Below are 18,386 nucleotides of genomic sequence, written 5' to 3' on the forward strand. Positions count from 1 at the left end.
CTTTTGAAGACATATAGAGCCTTTAAGGTATTACAAATGACAATGGTTTTAAGACAAATTGTCTACATTGTTTCTTTCTTTAGATAATACGTTGGTTCACTTTGTAGACTATTCTAGACATAAGCACTGTTAAATCTCAACACAGCATTAGTGTTGAAAGAATGTGGATTAGTGAAAGGCGACCTATAAAATGTATAAAAAACTTTTTAACTTTACTTAAGTTACAACAACAAACTTTATGTGAACAAACCGATTATATGAAGTAAGTGCTACTGAATAGAAACAAACAGTAAAACAGATGCTTTATAATCTTCCACCAGCACTATATTTCTTTTAAGTTTTTATATTCATTGCATACATTTCTTCCATTAAAGATCATAAACCTACAAATTAAGCAGTTACTTAAACTGTCATTGATTAGATTATTAACTTCCCTAGTCTTTATCACGACTATAAAAAACCCTCATTATGTTTTTAATATGGTAATATTAGTCTATTATTATGAATTTGTAGACTACCTACGCAATTATACTCACCATGTTTAAACATGGTGCTTAGTTGCTTACTGCTGAGTTTAATTACTGTGTACTGCAAAAAAAAAATGGTTGAGTTAACGAAATAAATTAGTTATTATCACTTTTGTATGTGATCAAGAAATGTAGAAAGAAAGAGGCAACAGTTTGCTAAATAGGTTTTTTTTTCTTTTTTTGGAGCTTAAGTTAAATCATATTGTGTGTGTTGACTTGAGTGAATATATATAAGTAGTATAACCTTTTAGGGACTGTAATTTATAAAATGAATGTATAAATGCCCATGTTATACATTATTTACTATTGCAACTATGGTTGGCAATTTTTCAACAAAAATCTTTTAAATATGCTATTATCCAAGTTATTAAATGCAGAAGGTTTGTAGTTTTAGATTTCCCCAAAGAAAGAGTACATGGTGATTTAATTTAGTATTTCATTTGTACAGACTAATGACTGTATTATATAATAAAAATGAGATCAATAACTTAAAATATACTATAACAATCCATCTTTAACATCCTTTCTTTTGAAATAATTTATCCTTACAATAATACATAATAAAAAATATTTTAAATAAATAATAATAAATAATGCATTTAAGATTTGTACTGTATATAATAATATATAATAAATAATATATAAACCTGCTCCTTTTTACTAAATCTATTAATTACACACGTACTAACATGCATAAAAATACAATGATAGATAATGTTTATAGGAAGCTCTGTTATTGTTATACATAAGCCTCCAAGTAGCCCGAATTAAATTGCACTAAATTGTTCACACAATTCCTTTCATAGACAATTATTGAATTACCATGGCAGTGTGTGACTTCAAAAAGATTCTACACCAGTTACCTTTGTGCAAACAAAAAAATCCCAAGTAATATCTTTCACATGTGAAAGCCATACTAAATGTAACTAATTAAACTGCAAAGAAAAAAAAAGAAAAAACAAACAAAAAAATTTATTAATCACAACCCATGCTCAGGGAAGCCCACAGGAAACCAGGTCTCTCTGGTTGTTTAGCTGGACTTTTTCGGGGGAAGATTGACAGGATGTGACATTTCAAAGCTAATAGAATTTTACCTATGTGACAAATAGTATACTTTCACTTTATCTGTAAATGCTAATTTATACTTGATTGTTAGTTGCTAAACTAACATGAATCTGGTGGTTATTGCTAATTACTGTAGTTGAGAAATTACCGTAGCAATGTCTCTTTTTGATTTATACTACAGTTAAGAGTCAGGCATAGTTTACACCTATTTTTAAACAAATAGCTACACGTAATCCTTGTGGCTAACACATATCTAGGTGGTAAACTACTGTTCCTTAGCCAACCTATGTAACAACAACAAAAAATATAATAATAATAATAACAACAATACATATTATTATTATTATTATTATTATTATTATTATTATTATTATTATTATCATTAAAGCAGACAGACCTCTAAATACCAACACAATGTCAAATATTCATAGAGCAAATGTTTTTACTGTGGCAGTGCTGTAAATGTAGTTAGATCATTTCTGCTCTCAAAATTCTGAATACATATCACATGTGTATTAAACCTTTATGAGCTTAATAAGCACAAGACCATTTGATTTCAGAATGTGTTCACTTTCACATGATGTTTTCAGTACCAATTTAACAGCAACACAGTGATTTGTTGGAAACCTAATAAAGCATTCCCGATCCTAGAAACATTTCTACTCTGATAAAAGCTATATAATTATCACATATCATTTATTGAATACCTACAGTAAGGTGCACTTAAGTGCTTATTTATTCACAGTTGGACTTCTGTAACACCACTAGAACTGATTTGTGCTGGGGACTTACCCTTGAAATTACAACACTAACCTTCATTTGAGAAGATACAGATTTTATTATATGGTCAAATCCATTAGCACTAACACAAAGATGGGTTATGTTGTTCTCTTTGCACTAAATGTCGCACACATAAATCTTATGTTGTGCCACAGTTATTTTTTTGTAGGTCTGTTTTGTGTTAATGTTTGTTGTCTTATGTAGAGGAGGTTGTTTCATTTCATTGTGTACAGTACTGTATATTGGTTGGAATTACTAGAACAATCTCATGGACTTGACTTGAGAAGATGATTTGTGTTGGAGTGTAGCAGTATGAGAATAATATCCACAAAGCACTACATTATTATTAAACAATGACTAACTACAGTATCATTAACCGAATCTTATCTTAATATAGGTGTGTTGTTTTTTTTTTTTTTTACAGAGATCAAATTGAAAACAACTTCATACTGATCATTTGGCCTTTCTAATCCTAAAATGTAGAGTGAGTAAAGGGGATAAAATGTGTTGAAAAACTAAACATACTGAACAGGATTTATCATAAGTGCATTGCAGATATTATTTACTTAGTAAAATAGGACAGAACTTTATGCTGTAAAAACGTTAGCCCTATAGTTGCTGTGATTTGCTGTTTTTTCTATTATAAAGTAACTAAACGCATTATTACGAGCACTTTTTGAGCCAAACACAATGAGCTGAACAACACAACGTTGAGTTGAAACTGTATTCTGACGTTTTAACCACACACATACATCTACTTTGATTTCACGTTTCACGAACACTTTTAGGCGATTTCTTCCTTTTTCTTATTTATTTCAGAAATACGCAGTGTCTCTTTAAGAGCGGAAACCTTGGGCTGAAACTCTATTGTCCAACCCCCACCAGTCATTGAAAGTGTCAATCAGCGCGTGGTGCCCTTTGATGTTCGAGCTCCCCGACGTGTCTTCTGCTCAAAAGCAGTATTTGTTACAGGCCGTGACTACAATACTTTTCATCTCGCCAGGGTCCTCCGTCTTTTTCTCTGTTGACTCTCGAAAAGTTTCAGCCCTTACATATTCAGACAAAAAAAGAAAAATCACAAAAGTTTTTGACAGGAACGTGGCAGTGTCTTGTTTTGTTGTGATTTTTTTTTTTTTTACAAAGAAAAAAAAATGCCACAACTCAATAGCGGAGGGGGAGATGATCTCGGAGCCAACGACGAAATGATTGCCTTTAAAGATGAAGGAGAACAAGACGAAAAAATTCAAGAGAACGCGTTCACCGAGCGGGACTTGGCCGATCTGAAATCGTCGCTGGTGAATGAATCGGAGATCAGTCAAAACTCGCATCAGCCGGTATTATTTTGCCTCGTGTTTGTTTCTAACACGATTTTATCACTTTGTTTGATGTTTTGGGGGCACGCGTTGTAGCAAAAGTGCTTTCCTGTATTGCTGTTGTAAACGTGTTATTTTCTGTTTAATGATGCTGATTAATAACTAACAAGCGGCATATTTGAGCTTAAAGTTTATTTCTTCCACTTCTATTGTTCTGAATGTTTGCAGGTGGGTAGATCAGGACAGCAGGAGGAGCAGAGGGTGTACGAAGAGAAACACAGGGAACACCTTGAACATCTTGACGACGGTGAGTGTAATCAAACTGGAAGTAGAAACGAACCCTGAAGAAGACTAGCTATAACGGAAATCATTTCAGAAACCAATCTGTAGGTTAATTCCAGCCTCTATCCTTTGTTATTGCATTTGCATGCGCATAATGGTCTAGTGGTTTTCTCAGCTAGTGATTGTTATTGTTCTCACCGGACAAAGTCACGTCGAAAAGTAAGTTCTTTATGGCGTCTTGCTGTGATATGTAACGGATAGTAAACGTTGTGCTGTTTTATAGCAATAATCCACGGCCTGACATAAAGTTGGTTAGTTTTCTAGAAAAAGCACCGACCAGAGTATGTCTTCTGGTTTTGTTTTATATATTAATCAACAAAACTTCACATTTTTTACTTTTAGATTTAATCCATGAACGTCCAGGAGACACTGCCATAATTACAGACACATTGTCCATCATCAGCATCTTTTTTACCCTCTGATAAAGTTAAAAAGACAAAATATAATAATAAAATTCAGCTTGAAATATCCGAAACCGGAAAGTGAAAAGTCCTGTCTTGAAAAAAAAAAAAAAAAAAAACTTTTCAAATAGCTGACATTAGGGACTCACCTTCCATAAAACTTACCGGAACGTCTCCGAACAGATATGAACCATATCACAGATAAAACCTGTTTCCTCTTTACAATATTAATACACTGTTATTACTAAGTGTTAGATTACGTGAAATGTCCGCTTTACGTATTTCTGTGATTGAACTGTTGCTATAGAAACGATAATAATTGCCTTTAGATAACCCTGTGTAAGCAATGTCGGATCTGCAGCTTCTAGAAAATGACTCAAGACTTTGTAATTTAAGAATTCGGCAAAGCTGAACACTTAAAACGCATGTTAATTAGAGTTGCATTCATTTTGAAGTTTGGTGGTTGAAGAGGATATACTATTTATGCTCATCACAGTAAACAAATATGCGTTAATGCACCGTTCTTCATGACTCATTGCTTTGTTGTGTAATGGTAATATATAAAGATACCTGGTTTATCATAACTTATTATGCACTTGGCAAACAAGGCATTAATTGCACATTAAAAAGTGAAATTGATGCTACTATAAATACAGCACTGTCTGTAAAGCGTTCACCATGTCTTTGGACCTGAAATCTCTCATAAATATGTGCCCTTTAGGCCTCATCATGTAGTGAAACCTTTTATTTTAACATTTCAGTACCAAAGCCTCAAGATGCTGGGATGTACAAAACATCAACCTTTTCTGGATACCCATTCCTAATGTTGCCGGATCACTTTCATCCTAATGGACAAATGTCACCATCTGTAAGTTCCTTATTGTATATCTTCATTATAGTCAGATTTTTTTTGGACTTTGAAGTCAAGCAAAAATACATCTGACTGGCCGGATCCATCTTTCCCTGGTGAGGTCTTGAGAAAAAATAGATCTTGAATACAAAGCTATTAAAGTAAGAGTAAAACTCAGTTGGGTGCTGAGGCTTGTACATTAATGCAGTGGTTTTACAGGATACATTGAATTATAAACATTTCCATATAATTTTTATAACAAAGGTTTCAGCTGTTTATGTGGCTTAGAAAATAATTTTCAATTCTGAATATCTAAAAAATAATCATTAACAAATTGTATTGTGGAGATGTGTTGTGGTCTTTACAGGGTATACACCTACATATGCAGTGGAGTCCAAAATTCTGAGACGACATTGAAAATCAGGGATATAGAAAATGAAAAAACACACAAATAACAAAAAAAGAAAATGTTCAACATCTTAAATAATAAATAGTCAAGATGTTGCATGTTTCTTTATTTTGTTTTAAACATATTATAATATACTTAGGCATTATAGCACAAAAAAATAATGTATTTGTTAAATTCTACTTTTGAAATTTTTTTATTGTTTTATTATTTGTAAAGAAAATTTGGGCATTAAATTGAAAAATAATGCTAACCAAGAATGTAGTCGTCTAAGAATATAAAGCGCAACATGGTTTTGACGAAAACGTATAGTTTAGAATTTGGTCTGTTTATCTATTCAAAAATATGACACATTTTAATTATTTAACATTAAATATGTTATAGACAAACACTGTGAGTAAGCATTATTGATTTAGGAAAACTATGCCCAATATAACATTGTTCATATTTATATATAACAAATGAGATGGTCTATGTTAATACATTTGGGATTCTTTATATTTAAATCAAATTTAATAGAACAGAATTACAAATGGTCTGTTGGCTCCAGTGAATTGAAATTTTAATGTTACAACACACTAAGATATTCTAGTTCAGGGGTCTTGGGGCTTATCTGGCTATATGCTTTCATTTAGACAAACCCACATATTGGTGTGATGGTCAGGCATCCAAATACTTTGCCCATAAAGTGTCTGTACAAACAATAGAATATGTTATATAAACCCTCTATAGGAACTGTGGACTTTTTAGCTCTTTGTGCTGATAAACAGCTGGCAGAGGATTAACACTATTAAGAAGCACATTTTAGCAAATGAATTAGTTCCGCTTGTAATGAAGTTATTGGACAAGTAGGTTTAAACACCATTAGTGACCTAAAAATATAAATATAACTACCTAAGTGACTGAATTTGGGCCTCTGAGCAAGACCCTTAATTTTCTGTGCGCCAGGGGTGCTGTATCATGGCTGACCCTGCGTTCTGACCTCAGTTCCTAACATCATCCCTAACTGGGATATGCAAGGAGAATTTAACTGTGCCATAAGGTACATGTGACAAGTAAACAAGTTTTCTTTCTGAAATTCTCATAACCCAACAATGCACATTAACTCAGTCGGTCAGTCGGTCATTAAGTTTTGTTAAGTACATAATATATACGCTAGTACACATAAATATGCTTATATATGATGCTGGTTTGCAGGTGTAAAGTTACACATAAATATGGATTTAAAGAGACATTGTTTGCAGTGGACTCTAAGCTGAACCTAATTCTTATAGACCACAACATAAAGAGACAACTTACTCAGAAACTTCCTGTCTAGGGCCTTTTATTTCATTACTGACTAAAGTCTAGCAGTCCTTAATCCCATTATGTTTCATCTATCTGTACTTCTCACACATACAGTATCTTATATCATCAGAAGACTTTCACTAAGTGAGTCAGTCTGTCATGTTTATTTATATGATGTAAAATGAAAGAAAATCCCCCACCTCAAGGTAACCATGGCTCCCAGATCATAAATGATTGATGTCAGCAAGGCCGGATTGATGACACATTTAAGGTTTCACAGTAAAGACTTATTGCCACATGACTAAAATACCCTTGCAGCCCAAACATAGTAGTGTGTGCGTCTAGATTGGAGAGTCTGGGATCAACAACAACTAAATGGCAAAAGTGCATTTATCCTGTCATCTCCCAGGTGTGGGGGAAACGTGCATGCCTTTACATTGGTAGTCTAAAAGATATGTGTAATAGACACCGTAGCAAAGTAAAACAATAGAACATATGTGAATGTGCAATGTACAAAACTCCTGACAGAATGAGAATGCAACCTTCATAATATTACTATCCCCTGAGCTAAATACTGTCAGATTTAGGTGGATATGTAACATGTGGCATGATACTTTAAATCACTAGGAAGACGTAAGGGGTGACCTTTTCTTCCTCATTTACTTTTTGGAACCTCTATGCTTTTCATCACAAATTTAAGGTGGGCATGCTATACAAATAAACATATCTGTTTGCTATACTTGCTAAAGCATCAGGGAAAAAACAGGCATAACCCTAAAAAGCTATGATTTGTACAAATGTTTACTGTTTTGTCTGAGGCGTATCTGTAGATTGCCTTGCTCAAATTAATATATGTTGTTGAAAGTCTATTTCTGTAAAGCTGCTTTATGATAATGTTTATTGTTAAGAATGCCATAAGAATAAATTTTTTCATAAACAAATCTTTTTCCTACTTCCCTACCAATAATTTTTTTTTATCTCTAGCTTTGCCTAGGGTCTGTGAAGAGGGATTGAATAAATGTATACAATTATACAAGGGCTGGCATATTAACATTACATTTGTATAAGAGCCATTTAAGAGCATGCTGTCTGGGTCACAAAAAGTATCTACGTCGAACTGCTTTAACTATGCCAGGTTTGATTATACTTCATAGCTATTCCTACAATCTTCATTAATAGTTTTTTCACCTGTTGTGCTGACATGAGCATGGTCTGCCACATGCTTTCACACACATCTTTCACAAAAAGCCTAGCGTGCTGAATAAGAAAACTTATGTTTATGCTAGACATGTGTTAATACAAACAGATGTGCATGCGTTCTCATATGCCATGTACATGTCGGTTTCCATATGTGTGACTCAATGGGTATCAGATGGGAGTGGGATTTGGCTGCTGTGGCCCCATGCGGCTTGGGAGGCTCCGCTGGGTCTAGGCCACACTAATTCAGGGTGTGTGTGGTGTTGGCTGACCATAGGAGTGGGAAGAAGTTCTCCATATGTCCCAGTCTAGAACCTTTCTTTCTTTCTTTCTTTCTTTCTTTCTTTCTTACTTACTTACTTACTTACTTACTTACTTACTTTCTTACTTTCTTACTTTTTCTTCCATCTTTTCCTCCTTTATCATATATTTATATATAATTCTCCAGTTCACCAAGCCATCACACAGCAATGTTTACCCACATCTAGTCAACAAGGATATACCGTAAATAATAGTTTATGTTAAACATGCAGCATAATGTTATTTCTGTAGTTTTTTCATTGAATCCAAAAAAGGAGGTTTTGAACTTCGTGGGTGGCATATCTTCCTTATTTACCCAACAGGAAAGAAAGACTTTAGGTGCTTTTGGTTGTATTTGTGTTAAAACTTTAGCTTAGATTGATAAAGTGAAAAGATGAACTAACCCTGGATTTGGTTTGTATTTTAATCACAGTTCAAGGCATTCTGTTACATTAAACTGTAGAACAGTAGTTTGATTAAAAAATGTGATTAAAAAAGAACAGTTATCGTACTAAATGTAATCATTAAGATTGTGTGTATCATTCAAAAGTTTGGAAGAGCCACTGCTTGTTTAATTTGTTGGAAATTAGCATGTTATTTCTTAAGCGATCACTCTTACTGATGTAAAAGCTTTGAGGAATAAGTGAGTGTCCAACGTGGCCTACAACAATGCTATGGCCCTGTTCAGAGTGGATCTTTCTTCTAAATAAAATATCGTTGTGAAAAGTCAATATTCTGTGAGGACTGGTTTCCCACATTGACTAGTTTTTCCCTTCAGATATTATGGAATGTGGTTTTCCCATGTGTTTTTGTCCCCCTATAATCAGGGGTCCAACTGGAAGCATTTACCTACCATAAATAGAGCTATGCTTGTGGGATTGAGAACAAAGTATTGTAGATAGTAAGAAGGGGAAATCTTGAGAGAGAAATGAGACTCACGCTTACTATAGTCAAAAGTCTTAAAGTTTAGGGTGCACATGCAGTACTATGTTGAATGTTACATATTTTATAAGTATTTTTATTTTGTGAATGAAAACCACTGCAAAATTGTTAAATTGTTCTGTTCCTTTTAGAAGTTTCAGAGTCGTCTTTTAGCTCGGTATGTTTTCATTACAATTAAGCTGTGATCAACACACATGCATAGTGTGAGCATTGTGGTAACTGCACTGCACACATACATCTTACATCCTGTGTTCAGTGTTATCAAGGCCAAGTCGTTCAAGAAGAGTAAAGCAATGAGGTGTAATGTGGTTAGTCTAAGAACTGTCTCAATGTTTATACATGAATGTTTGCATGTTTAACTTTTGTCTGGATTATTATAATAATACATGTTGTTGTAGGTGGGAATAATGTCGAGCGAGGAGAAGGCATGTGTTATGCCTCTCTAGTTAGTTTTTTTATCAGATAAATAGAATGGGAGTAGTACACACTAAAAAGCTGAAAACCATATACAGTAATGCACCTGGAACACCTTACTCTAAGCCACTATCAACGGTCAGATGCTGTATCATCTTTGGCATTAAATGTTTACGCTTAACATTGTTGTTAAAGAGCAAGTCTGCTTAATGTTTGCTGATCTCTCTTTACTGCCTACACAGTCCTTAACACTAAGTCCCACACAAGTTTAGTTCCCTTGATCATGAAAGCCAAGTTTGTGGTCCTGATCCCAAAATAATGTTAGTGGATACATTTATGTTGCTGGTTTCCAAAGAAAAAAGCAGCAGAGAGCAGACTTATTCTAAGATGAGCTACAGATGGCTATGCAAATTGCTGTATGTGTGTATATGTGTGTGTGTGTGTGTGTGTGTGTGTGTGTGTGTGTGTGTGTGTGTGTGTGTGTGTGTGTGTGTGTGAGAGAGAGAGAGAGAGCGAGCAGCTACATCCAAAGACACCAAAGTGCAGTTTTTAATAGAAGATACATTATAATTGTATTAATAGGCAGTTTAAATGTATAGAAAATCATACATGTATCGGTAACTGGGCTATGTATGAAAAAGGAAGCAGCGCATCGGATCTATAAGACCTATGCTGCACATTTTAAAAGTTCGTACACATTTTTGCTAATTTAATGATTATTTATTAACATAAATGTAAATAGCATTAAATAGCAAAAGTGCAAATTGGTTAATTTATTAATTATATGTCTGTATATAATAATAACATATACATTTGATGCTGTTAATAATTTAAAAACATTTCTAATACCCATCTGCATGCAATTTGGCTTTAGTCCACAAGCAAGTTGCACAATTAAAAAAACTTTCTATTTTTTATCTAAATAACTGGAAGGTGAATTCAGTTATTAAACTGATAAGGACTATCTTAATGATGAAGGGTATGTCTTAGCTAAACAACATTGAGTGTATAGCTCACACAAATGTAGGGTTTGTGCATGTACAGTTGTTAGGTCTTGTGGTTTACCATGGAAAACAGAGCAAGCAAAGCTGTTACCTGAGAAACATAGTAACTGTTATCAAGGGTAGCAAAACTTCTAAACTCTAAGCTCTAAATGTTTGTGTGTGTGTGTGTGTGTGTGTGTGTGTGTGTGTGTGTGTGTGTGCATGCAAGGTAATTGACTTGGCCAATCTAAAACCTTTCACTTTTTCCCCCATGAAATGTTTTTTTTTTTTTGCAGTGCATTACTTTATGAACCGAATGTTTAATTGCTACTATTATTGTTACCACAGTTATTACTTTTTTAAATACTGATTCTATTAGTACTATGTTGTTCATACTGTAGGCCCATCTGTATAATTCCAATCTTAATTCTAATCTTGGATTCTGGTGCTTACTTCACTTCAATTCATTTTTATTTGTATAGCATGTTTTACAATAGACATTGTCTGAAAAGCAGCTTTACACAGATAAAGCGGTTTTAAGGTCGTATAAAAGAAAGAATAAGTTTATTGCCAAAAGTTTGTTCCTAATAATTGTTTATCCCTTAGCTTACTGCTAATGAGTGGTTTGCATTTTGTGTTATGTCCTCTATATTTCTTCTCTCAAAAGTGTTCTTTTTGTAAGGTGGATTGTGATAGTTTCCAACGCCCGGTGAAGGTTGTTATGTATGTTATGTCACTGGTTTTGTTGTTTTGGGTGTTTTCTTCACAGCTTTTACAATGTTTTTGCTATCATAAAATTGGCCAACCTACTCCATGTATGGTTGTTAGTACAACACTGCACCAGACCTGCTGTTTTGGCAATGTTGTAACCCAGTTGTCTAGCCACCACACTATGGCCTTGTCAAAGTCATTCAGAACTAAACCATAGAGCAATGTAAGAAGGTGGCATTGTCTAATGAATCATGCTTTCTTTTACATCAAAGTTATTTCTCTGTGTGTGTGTGTGTGCTATTAACTTGAATAATAGTTAGCACTAAGATGCATGAGAAGTGGACAAGTTGGCAGAGACAGCATGATGTTCTCAAATTCGCTTGGGTCCTGGCATTCATGTGGATGCTACTTTTAAAGTTACCACTGATATAAATTTTGTTGCAGACAGTGTACACTTCTTCTTGGCAGCAGGATTTCCTAATGGCAGTGGCTATTATAATGTTCCCTGCTACGCAGCTTAACATTTTCAAGCATGGTTAAAGGAAAATGACAGAAGGTGAAATGTGTGGGAAATATGTCCAATCCATGAAGGTCGCAACTAGCATCTTGGATAAATTAAAGGATTTGCTGGCAATGTTTAATGCCAGATATGTATGTATAGATTTGTGTGAAAATGAACTCTTTGAATACTATGATACATACTGTATCAGGGTTAAATAAAAAATAATCTGGTCCTTGTCAGATCTTAAATTTAGGTAAATACAACCTCAGATAAACAACACTTGACATATTATACCATGTCATTATTCATTTTTTTTCAAAAATCAAGCTAAAATGGAGAAGCCATGTGTGGAATACTAAATACCCCATATGAATCTTGTTGAACCAACTTTAGCAGTAATATCTTGAAGTAATCATGTTCGGTATGACTTTATCAGTCTCTCACATTATTGTAGAGGAATTTTGGTTCACTCATCTTTACAGCTTTGCTTCAATATATTGAGGTTTGCAGGCATTTGTTTATGTAAAGCTTACTTTAGGTCCTGCCACAGCATTTCAGACAGGTTAAGGGCTAAACTTTGACAGGAAAAGACAATCCCTTGATTCTTTTCTTCTTTTAGCCATAGTTTTGTAGATTTGCTAGTGTGCTTGGGATAATTGTTGTGTTGCATGACCCAATTTCATCCAAGCTTCACCTGTCGGACAGATGGCCTGATATTTGACATTACAAAACTTTGTTATACAGAGGGGTTCATGGTCTCAGGTCATGTGACTGCTAAACAAGACCAAGACCAAGACCATCACCTTGTTTAAAAGTTCTTATGAGGTGTTTCTGATAATATTCTGTGTTTGTTTTTTTGCCAGACAGGGTGCTGTGCATTATAGCTATATATATATATATACAGATTAAACTTTGCAAACCTAAGCTATTCTGCCATGTTCTTTTAAGAAAGGCCTGTGCTGTCATTCACATTTAGCATGCTAACTGAGATGCAAATCGTACGTGTTTTTTTTTTTTGTTGTTGTTTTTTTACAAATTTTAATTGTCCTGTCATTTATATTTAACATTAATTGCAATTCCTCTGAGCATTGCACAGTCTGACCTTGAGTGAGTTTGCTAGGACTTTCACAGTATACTAATTTTTTCACATGACTTTTCGGCCATATTATATATGTTATATGGTGTTGCTCATCAGAGGTGGTGTTTAAAACCTGAAAAGGTTTAGGTGATTTATATTATATTCTGGTACATAAAACCATATAACCATATCTTGTAGCTCACGCTTAAACTCATAACATGGTTAGAAACTACTAAGAGTTTGTGTTTCATTGAATTGCAGTTAGTTTAATAACTGGAAAATCCAGCAATGGGTTTGTCATTTTGTAGATCACCACCTTAAGACTGAAAAAGCCTTGGATATACAAAATGTGGAATATTTTTTTTTTTGCTGATGTAATATGATGCACTCATAAAAGAAAGAAACAATTGTTTAAAAAAGGCTAAAGCAATTTTATAATGAATTAAAATTAATGATAGCATGCAAAAAAATAGGAGGATATTATAAATATATGTTGTTGCACAATTTGCAATTATATTAACCAATGAATGTGTGGGTTAATTTAACAATACAGCATTTGCTCATTACTTCAAACTATTAGTCTATAAAGCTGGACTTAAAACTGCTCAAGAGGATACTGTGCAAGTCCAAGGTCAAAATTACGTGCAGCTAAAACATGACTCTTCCACATGCATGCAACTGTCCAAATAGCACATAAGTATGTAATTATGTCTGAGGTTTGTTCCATATTAAATCATGACTGCTTGCTTAACACAACTCTGAGTATTGTATGTGTCAGGGTTGTGCCATCTTTTTGTCACTGGTCTACATTTTCTTTTGGCCACTGCACCTTACTGATTCTTATCACATGACTGCTTATGCACTTCTGCCATGTTTTATGGTAATGAGCTCTACTATTTAATTTATACCTTCCAGCTCACTCATTGTTTCACGCTCATTATTCTTGGTATATAAATTCTGTCATTCATGTTATAGTTATCTTGTTCTCTTGCACTGTTATTTTGTGTTTAGATTCTTTGTCTTTATAATGGTTTGTTTAAAATACTGATAAAGAAAGTACCCATTTGCACCTGCCTTGTCTTCTATTATGTGAGAGAATGTGAGGCCTAAAATGGAAAGAGGAGCAAACCAAAAGGAGCAGGTCCAAGAGAACCAGCGGCAGCTTGACTTGGACTGGGCAAACTGGGCAAACTCTTGGCTTGGCCTGATTGTCAATTGTCTCCTTGTGGAACATTGGGGAAAGGAGTCCCATACTGGTTAAAACCATAAAAACCCTAAAAAATTAGACATCACTATATTACCTGTAGCTCCTCTTATATGCTTTATGAACAACAGCGTTTCCTTCTCTGGGTTCATGAAGAACGATGCTCCTCCCTTGGGCACTGTCTTGAACTTCAGTTACCCCAATAACTGTTTAGTGATTGTGGTTCTGTATGTGTCTTCTAACTGGAATGTTACCTATCGACTACATGGATAATCTTGCTCTATCTTATTCCCAGCGGGAGGATGTTGTGTCTAGCTGCCCATGTCTGTCTATAGCTATCTTACCTGGCTGTCCAGGACCCCATCTTGATCTTATTTTGCACATTGAAAGATGGGGTGGGAGCTATATATCGATATGAATGTGACTATTAGTATCATGTTCTGCCATGATATGGATTTTGCTATATCGTGGATACTGTTTTATAATTATGAATTATATTGTTTTGTTCAATTTGTTGCTCGTTACACCTTTTAACACTACTATTGACAATACAGAGATGAGGCTAAATGTTTAAATTTTGTCCTCTACTGTGTCCAGTGCCTTACTACACTGGCAAACACATCAAACACAGAGAGCATTATAACAGTCTAAATTATCCATACAAACACTGGCTAAAATATTTACTGCTGGAGATCTTGTATCTTGCCTTTCCCAACATTCAGAATGAAAATTAGTAACACTGCATTTTTCTAGTTGTATAAGTTTAAAATATATTATTTTGCCTGTAAAAAAAAATAAACGTCACATATATCACAATATGAATATTAGCTCATATAGCTTACCACTAATTAAGAGCTGTGTATTAAGGGGGTGTTCTTTTTAGTGATTCCTGTTGCCGACTGCACTTTACTGATTCTTGACACATGACAGGTTTTGCAGTTGTGTCAAGCTTTTTGGTAATGAGCGCTAGTGTTTGTCACCTTTGTCTCATGTTTGTATTTCTTGGTTATTTTTGCCTGTCAGATTAAGTTTATTTTGTAACAGAAATTTACAAATTATTAGCAAATAATATATTTAACAAAAGAACAAATAAAGATAAAGATAAAGAAAGTGACATCAATACTGGAATTAATATTTTGTAAACCTGAATCCAGCAGTTACTCGATAACTGAATTGTGGTCACAGGTGCAGGTATGTAGCCTAACTGCCATCAGTGTGCTCTAGGACCAGCAGAGATGTACAAAACAGGAAATGGTATCACCTACATCAGCTGACAGATACTTCTGCAGCTTTTACCCCCACATATCTATTGTCAACTCAGGAACATTAATGTAAATTATTTAACAATATTATTATTATTATTATTATTATTATTATTATTATTATTATTATTATCATCATCAATAATATATTTTGTTAAATATCTGTAACGAACAGTATGTATCATCGCTACGCTATTTTAATTGGGGTCTATTTTATGTGATGCAATCTCACTTAACCTGGTTACTGGGGACATGATGGGGTTTGTGTGCACCAAAACAGGCATATCTCTTGAAGAATAAGCTGTACAGTGTTTTCCTCAGACTTTACAAGTATAGTAGAGTATTTGGCTGTACAACAATACCTTTTAGAGCATTTATATCCACCAATTAAAATATTTTAATCTGAATAATATACAAATTTTGGTGTTAAATTCTCACCAATCTAAAAATAATAATAATAATAATAATAATAATAATAATAATTTGTAAATTATATGGTCAGATGGATTTGGTTTCCTCAAGTGAATTCATGAGTAGTTTTATGGATTGAGTACAAAAAACTGAGGATGTTTGCAAAGGTAGTGGCATGGTCAGAGTTATGTTCAAATTGCTATTTCTCATATTCAGATTTTATATGTTACATATAAACAATTTACAATGTTACAATTTACAATAAAAATAGAAATGGAATTATAAAAAGTTAAAACAGGATACGGAGCATGTGGCAGTTTTTTTTTTCATTCACATTCTTGGGAGGCAAAACATTGGGACTTCTTTATGATTTTTACCTAAAAGTGCAGAAGTGCAAGATTATGCAGAAAGGAAAAAACAGGGTGTGAAGTGTACTGCGCAAAAAGCAGATCTGTTTATCTGTAAGTGGATTTTTAATATTCACTGAATTACATCAAACACTTTGCCATTTTTAGCCAATTAGCTTTTATCAAGCATTTCACCAATTAACCTATTAACATAAAACTTAGTAACTACATTAATAAATTAACCTTTTATACTATACAGTTATTAGTAAGAACTGGGCACTGTGTGTTGTGTTTTAAGCACAGTATATTTCATATCAATTTAGCAATTTCATATCTGAGTGGCACAAGACAAGATAATTAATCTCGGATATGAAAACACTGTGATTTATATTTGGTTATGTTTATAAATGAGATTAAATTGATATAAAGCATGTAGAACATGTCAATTTATGTAAATTTAAACTTTCATTTATTTTTAGTTTAAGTGCTCCTTTTTATCATGGACTTTGTTGCCATATCCAAACCCTCTACCTTATACATAACATGAAAGGATTTAAGCAAACCTCAGACAACATGAGGGTGTGTTTTGAGGTCTGCAAGATGAAAGGAAGAGCCTGAACATTAAATCAATATTTCCATCAATAGAAACATGTACAGAAGATTAAAGAGAAAAGAAGGTGGCTGCAGTGTGCTAATAGCACACTGTGCATTACTTTAATTGATATGAAGAGACGTACAATTGAAGATGGAAGTGTAATACACATGTGGATGAAGGTATTATAATGGCACACTGAAAATCTTTAGAAAGTATTGTCTACCTCAGAGAGTGGATTGATCCTTTAATCAACCATGGCTCCATTTAAAATACATTGATGCACACTTCAGAAGTGATTGTCAGATGCTTTTCTATTGGGTGTATTGTAAGGTAAGGTATTCTATTAAGATCATTAGCGAGATTATATTTTAAGGTTTTGGCATTGGAGATGTCTGCTTAATAGTAAATACTGTATGTAGTGATTTACATTTAGGTTCATATTTAACAAGTCATTTAATTTGTTTTTCCTCACACAAAGATGACATGATACCTTGTTTAAATATTGTTATGAGTCAGATAAAACATTTGATAAAACCCTTTTAAGCTGTACTCACTGAATTTAAATCAATTAATCTACCTGCTTATGATATGCCAGTAAGCTGGTAAAATTAATGTTTCATAATAACAACCTGCATTAATAGGTCAGCTACAAGTTATTAAAATATAATTACAGCATGAATGTCCAACATTAATTGTAACATGGCGTTACATGTTTGTATTTAGACCTCATACATGAATAAATATTTGCAAGTTACTTGTACAGTTTACAATTTATGACTACTCGGCATGCTTTATTTTTTTTCAGTAATTCTGAGTATGAATTACAGTATATATACACTAATGTATAAAGTATTTTTCTTGAGCGATATCAGCCTTGGTAAACATGAATTAAATTCACTAGTGAACATATCAACCCCAAACATATCACTTATAATTTTTTTTGCTTTGGGCTGGAAATACCCATAGTATATGCATTCATGTCAATATTGTTGGATTTCATCCCTATTTCGTCCCTGTAAAATCAGAACATCTTAAAAACTTGCTATAACAGTCTATAACTTATAACAAAACTATAACTACTATAAATGTAACACAACTATAACATGACATTATTTTTCACAGAAAAACCCACAGATAATAATCATCTAGTTATTGCAAAATAAAGGTACAGGGACAGGAAATTGTGGTGTTTGATTTGAATTGCTGAATTGTGCTAATATCAAATTAAAACATTAAATTAAAAAATCAAAAAAAATTTTTTTTAAGTTATTTATTTATTTATTTGGATAATTTATGTATTTTAAGCTTTTTTTGTTAGTTTACATGATGAACAATATATTTGAAAGGCTATATACAGTTGGCTTTTTTCTTGTATAAATATCTTTAAAACTGTTTTGAGCACAATATTTAAATACTTCTCCCAAAAGTCCCAAACTTTTATATTCTTAATTTCAGTAGTCAGTATGATT

General features: G+C 33.4%; 1 protein-coding gene across 8 annotated transcripts in view; it reads left to right on the forward strand.

The window, feature by feature from the left end:
- Positions 1-3,276: 3,276 nt before the first annotated feature.
- The window catches only part of tcf7 (transcription factor 7), a 62,561-nt gene continuing 47,451 nt past the window's right edge, over positions 3,277-18,386 (forward strand). For 3 of the 8 annotated variants that reach the window (XM_046867696.1, XM_046867701.1, XM_046867702.1), the window contains exons 1-3: positions 3,280-3,706; positions 3,914-3,992; positions 5,190-5,296. In XM_046867696.1, the coding sequence (XP_046723652.1) occupies positions 3,524-3,706; positions 3,914-3,992; positions 5,190-5,296 (369 nt within the window). In that variant the 5' untranslated portion in view covers positions 3,280-3,523. The other 5 variants (XM_046867700.1, XM_046867698.1, XM_046867699.1 and 2 more) reach the window with 5 other exon arrangements.

Source organism: Silurus meridionalis, chromosome 15 (assembly GCF_014805685.1).
Source record: "Silurus meridionalis isolate SWU-2019-XX chromosome 15, ASM1480568v1, whole genome shotgun sequence".
Lineage (NCBI taxonomy): Eukaryota > Metazoa > Chordata > Actinopteri > Siluriformes > Siluridae > Silurus > Silurus meridionalis.